The 5,846-nt window shown below is 53.3% G+C and overlaps 1 protein-coding gene across 1 annotated transcript in view; it reads left to right on the top strand.

The window, feature by feature from the left end:
* Positions 1–5,347, top strand: part of CXCL12 (C-X-C motif chemokine ligand 12) — a 31,413-nt gene extending 26,066 nt beyond the window's left edge. Inside the window, exon 4 of the mRNA XM_023761290.1 lies at positions 5,326–5,347. Within this exon, the coding sequence (XP_023617058.1) occupies positions 5,326–5,332 (7 nt within the window). The 3' untranslated portion in view covers positions 5,333–5,347. The remainder of the gene's footprint in view (positions 1–5,325) is intronic.
* The last annotated feature ends 499 nt before the right edge of the window (positions 5,348–5,846 follow it).

Genomic DNA, 5,846 nt, shown 5'->3' with positions numbered 1-5,846 from the left:
TACTTTCAACAATAAAGATAAATTTAAAAATAACATCAACAAAAAATCCACAAAAATTTTAAAAAGGCTGCATTATCCAGGTGATAGGAAGACCAGGGGGTTATCATCTTGGTTTCTCATTTAAACATCTCCTCAGTGCCTCTTTGGGTAGAGTGCCAGTGCTGTTCCCTGGGTTCCCTGGTTCCCAGCCTGTGCCTGCCCATGCGGGGCCTGCTCTCAGCCTGCTCACACTCCAGTGCCTCCCCTCCTCCAACTCCGTCCTGGGCCCCAGGAGGGATGCCCCTGTGACTCCTGGCCCTCCACAAAATCAAGTACAATGGTGCTGGGGTGGAGGGAAGGTCATGTATGTAAAATTTGATTCCACTTCTGTCACTAGCTATGAGACCCTATCAAAGCCCCTCCTTGTTCCTGAGCCTTTGCAGTCAGAAACTGGGGCAGCCCTGGCCCTTATTGCTGAAGGAAACCACTCACCATCTCAGACCCATTGGTTTCTTCTCTCTCTCCCTGTGGAATGGAAGACTTTGTGGGGCTGGGTGGGGCTGACTCCATGCTTTCTCAGGTGGGCCCTAAGAAGTCTGGTGAGAACCCTGGTCCAGACTATCCCATCCCGGACTTGGCAGTGAGCACAGGGCCTGGGCTCCAGCTTGGAAGCTGCTCCCAGTCTCCCTTCTTTCTGATTTATTTCCACACCCTTTGCTCTGTTCCAATACCTAGAAACACAGCATCCTAGACCCACTTGGTGTTTCTGCCCATTCTGGGCTTCTTACTTGACCTGGGGTTGCTAGAATGAGAGAGAGAGAGAGAGAGAGAGAGAGAGAGAGAGAGAGAGAGAGAGAGATCAGGAGAGACAGAATTATTCCAGTTGATGAGGAAGAACGTGAACCTACCCAAACCCCACCTCTGAGGTCCAGGTGCTGAGAGTTCCACGGGAATATCTGCTATCTGACTTCTCATCTGAGTTTCAAACTCATTTAATTCCTTACTTGGATATCAAAAGCATCTCAAACTTTGCATGGACAAAACCGTAATCTTGATTTTCACAATCCCCTTGCTCAGGTTGAATATATTCTTCTCCCAGTCATCCTGTCTCAGGTATCACACAAGTGCTGCAGCCCAAAACACAGATTCACCCATGATCCCTCAGATGAACAGCTCCAACCCCCATCCAACCATCAACAGAGCCACAGGGCTTGTTTAAATGCTAAATCAAACTCAAATTCTCTAACAGCTTCCAAGAGCCCTCTGGGCCTCCACCCCTGATCACACCTGCCTTGCCTGCTGCCCCATCTGACTGCACTGGGAGCTTTCAGAGGGTGTAAAGCAAGCATGTCAAACTTGCGGCCTGCAGACTACATGCCTCATTTATTTGGCCCATGTTAGCCTTTGAGTTTGACATGTTTGGTGTAGAGAGAGCACACAGGGTTGGCAAGTGGAGGGCTGGGAGGGATGTCCAGAGACAGTGGTGGAGACCGGTCCTGGAACCATGATGGGGGCAGGCATCCAGCCCATTTGCTGCTTCCAGACCGGGTACCCTCCTCCTTTCCACTTCCCAGCCCATCACTGTGGACTCAGCCTCTTATCACCCACTAGTGTTGCCATTGCTCTCATTCAATTAATGCAACTCTCAGAGGGTATTCAACAGATTTCATTCTATTCCTTCAATTTCCTTTAGAACTGGCTGCAGGGACTTAGATGTGTGTGTGTGTGGCGGGGGGGAGGGTAAGAGGGGTTTTGGGGGACATTCCGGGCTAAGTGAGTATCCTGTTTAGAGACCACACCACCCAAAGAGGTTACTTTATGGAATGGGATTCTGGGGAGACTGCGGAGTATCTGCCACCCCCCAGACCCAGGCCCACTCCCCGGACCAACCTGGCCAGCACTGCCGTCTGCAGCAGCAGCAGGAGGTGAGGGCAGCGGGAGAGGAGAGGTCAGGATTAGTCCCTGGGACCTTCAGACCAGGTCACACAGGCTGGGCGGTAAGGTCCGGGCTCTGTCCAGAGGCAGCGGGTGCCTGACTTTGCATCTGCTTAACTGTCCTGCCTGTGCTTTTGTAAAGAGCCCTTTTATGAAACTTTTCTGAAGTGACCCTGATTAGAGTGAGCCATCTGTTTTCTGTGGGGATCCTGATTGCTACACTCACCTTTACATTTTCAGGTTATATTTTTCCATGATGTCTGCATTTCTTATAAAAAGCTCATTATAATAAAAGTAAACCGCTAAGATAAAGAACAAGGAAGGGTAGCGTTGAGCACACTCATGGCCGGGACGGGCAGGCAGGGGGCGGGGGGAGGTGCTGCTTCCTGCCCTGGCTCAGTCTGGGCCCAACTTTCAACCCCATGGGGACACACAGCTGACCCAGTCACAGCCTCTGGGCATAAAGATGCCGACGGCCAGTGTGTGGGTTAACTCGGTGAGTTATGAGGATGCCAAGGAGATTTGCCGGGAAGGACTCGGTTCACACTCTGGAGTGACAACGTTGTCACTTCAGTCTGCTTCAGTCCCACAGCCTGCGAGCCTGCAGCAAGCCCGAAGGCCGGGGCCCAGGCTGGAGAGAGGCCCTCCTGGGCTGCAGTTCAGGCTCAGCCTGTTGTCACCCCAAACAAGTCACCTGACCTCTCTAAGCCCCCACCAAGTCGTTGCAGACTATTTGCCTGTGGGGAGAACTCTGAGATAATATATTTAAAATGTTTATCAAATTACACCCAGTAAATGCTCAAACACAGAGAATTCTCATTATAATTGTAAGTGCTCTTTCATATATAGAGTGATTAACAGTACAGTGCGGTGGTGAGAGCTTCTTTTTCACAGGGCCAGTGTGGCTAGAAGGTGTTTTTGTCCCGGTCCAGTGTGGCTCCACTCGTGATGTCCATCCAGCCCTTATCTGCCCACCTCTGCTGCGTGGCCCACACTGTGCAGGCCCAGCTTGGTCTGCCTGCAGCCACAAGGCCCTCTGCCAAAGTCTTCGTCGCTTTGGCAGAAAACTCACAGTCTGGGCATCTGCAGTCATTCAGGCTCTCCTCGCGCACAGAGGTGTTAGCTCCTGGTGTCTGGGGAGGACAGATCCCTCTGCCGAGGTCCCAGGTCCATAGAGTGCCAGTCCCTGCGCTTGACTGTCAGTCACCTGCCGGCTCTGGGGTGGCTCAGTGGGGGCTGTTTTTAGTGTTTGCTGTTTAGGAAGAGTTTTTTCCTGAATGAAATTCAAGCTGCCCCTGCGTGGAGGCAGGAACAATCCCGCTATAAGGGCACTGTGTCCCTGCTGTCCTGCTCACCGCTCTGCTCACTGTGACAGGCCCACCCTGTCAGTGAGTTAGCACAATGTGTGTAATGCCCACCAGAGGGGTTCCCTGGCTGTGCAGGTGGAAAGTCAACCTGAAGCCATGTGTCCCTTGGCCTGAGGGACTCCTCCTTGTCCATCCAGATGTGCCTGGAGCAAATGCTTGTGAGGGAGGCTGTGGGAAGGTGCTGGGGAGAGCAGTGCTCCCTGAACGCACCGCACTCTGCCTGCCCATTGCCAGCCTGCTCCCTTCTGCTCACCTGGCCCAGGTCCTGGGAGGATGGGGAAGATCAGCACCCCACCTTCACGTAGCTCAGGGCTCAGGGCTCCACCACGCAGCCGCATGAGGCCCGTGGCACAGGGGTTCCCTATGGCACTGGGCCACCTACCACAGGTCTGGCAGCTCCTGCCACGTGGTTCAATCTTTCAAACATAAAGTCATTCACACCCTTCTCCCGAGTGAGATTGTCCGATTTTCTGTAGATTTAGACTAAAACTCCAATGCCTCTCCAGAGCCCAGAGGCCTATGAGCTCTGCTTGTTCACCCACCCTGCAGGCCTCCTGCCATCCACCTCCCAGCTGCTTCTCCCTTGTCGCTCAACCAGGCCCAGCTTGCCCCTCCTCGGGACACTCACACTGACTGCTCCCGGGGAGCTCTGCCCCCCACATTACCAAGCTGCCCTCTCTTCACCCCCAACCTAAAGAAATCCCCTCAGAGGAGAGTTCCCTGGCTGCGCCCGACGACCCGCCCCGCCTCTCCCTCTGCCTCTGTTCCCCTCTGACAGTCCCACACCACTGGTGGTGATTTGAGCGTCTCTTTCATCTTCTGTGAATGTAGTGTCTTTCCCACCCATGTCGACAGCCCTTGACGAAGGCAGAGGACACAGTGAGTGTGTGATTCATATGTGAGCACTGGACGGTGAGCGCTTTCCCAGGTGCCTTTCCAAGGCAGAGATGCGGAGTTCTGGCTCCGGGACTGAGGGCCAGGAGCCTGTGGACCTGCCTCACAGAGGGGGTGACGGAGGCAGGAAACGCCGCACATGTTCTCCTGGGAAGGGTAGGCCCACGGTGCCCTGGCAAAGGCAGACTGGGGACATGCAAGGGATGCGTGCTGAAGCTGACATTCAGGTGTGGGAGCTGGGGGCAGGCACGGGCACTGGGGGCTCAGGGGACCAAGAGTAGGAGGCCTGGGCGTGACACCAACTAGTGGGCTCCTGGGCTTTGGAGTTAGCAGCTTTCCAGGCTGCAGCTGGCCAGGCTCAGCTGAGCCTCCCTGGAGAAGAAGTTATATAAACAGGATGTCCCCTGCCCAGTCGCTGATGTGCCTTTGATAAGTGCTAAATCCTTGTAGGTTTCTTTTCCCAAACAGTTTCACTATTGGTTTGAAGCCATAGCTCTGATGTAGGAAAATGAATTGCACACTTTTCTCTTCCCTCCTTCCTGACTCAATCGCCATGCTGGGGGAAGGAGGGAGGGGTAGAGAGAGAGGGAGAGCGGAGGTAAGAGAGGGAGGGAATCTGAATACAGGACAGAAAAAGGGTGAGAAAGGGAAGGAAATAACAAGAGGAAAGGGAGGGAGAGGGTGAGACACATGGGAAGAGGGAAAGAAAGAGCTGAGTGATTATGTAATTTCTCTAAAGTAAACCAGCTAAATGAGGTGGAGCTTTGGGAAGCTGAAGGGACCAACGTGGGACGTTTCACAGGCTGGAACTCCGTGAACTCCCTGATTATAAAACACTTTCCTTCAAGAAATGGGTCTCACCAGAAATCCTGTGTTCTGGCCTGTGCTCTCCTCCCCAGGGGCGTGGCCAGATCCCATCCCTGGGAAGCAACAGCAGGTGGGGAGTCTCCGCCACACTGGGGCCACACGGGGGCTGGTCACACTGGGATGTACACGGTCCTGGCGGCCTGTTCTCCAAGCACGGAAGGCAGTGTGGAGGGCGGAAAGAAGCACCTTTTGGAGCTGAGACCACATGCTAGTGGGTGGCTGCGTGACCCTCAGTAAGTCCCTCAGCATTTTCAACCTTGATTTCTTCATCTGTAAAACACAGGGAATGAGAATATCAGCCTCTCAAGGTTCTTGTCAAAGCTCAGAAGGAACAAGATAAGGGCAAATATCTGTAAACAGAACACACTGTGCCCACAGAGAAGTAAGACAGCAGAGTTGCCTGTAGGTGACATGCATCTGCCTTATGTGGAGCATCCGTGCAAGCAGGTGAGTATGATCACATACCAGCAGGTAGGTATGATCACATGCCAGCAGGTAGGTATGATCACATGCCAGCATGTGGGTATGAACATATTCCAGCAGGTGGGTGGACCCCAAAACACCTCTGTGCTCCCTGCATACCGGGAAAGTCTGACATACTTTCCACCCGTTCCAGGTGCCCAGCCCAGAACAAAGAAGCATCTCCCAGGTTTTCAAGACGAATCTGTTGAACTTCATAAATGAGGCCTTTGCTACATGCCAGGCCTGTGCTGTGTGCAGGGCGCTGAGATGAGTAGCAACAGCAGCTGATGACTAACCACTTGGTTTTCACATCTATCTCCTTTAATCCTCCCGCCATCCTGT

This window comes from Myotis lucifugus, unplaced genomic scaffold (genome assembly GCF_000147115.1).
Source record: "Myotis lucifugus unplaced genomic scaffold, Myoluc2.0 scaffold_206, whole genome shotgun sequence".
Lineage (NCBI taxonomy): Eukaryota > Metazoa > Chordata > Mammalia > Chiroptera > Vespertilionidae > Myotis > Myotis lucifugus.
The sequence above is the reverse complement of the archived record's forward strand: the minus strand, read 5'-3'. Positions and strand labels throughout refer to the sequence as shown.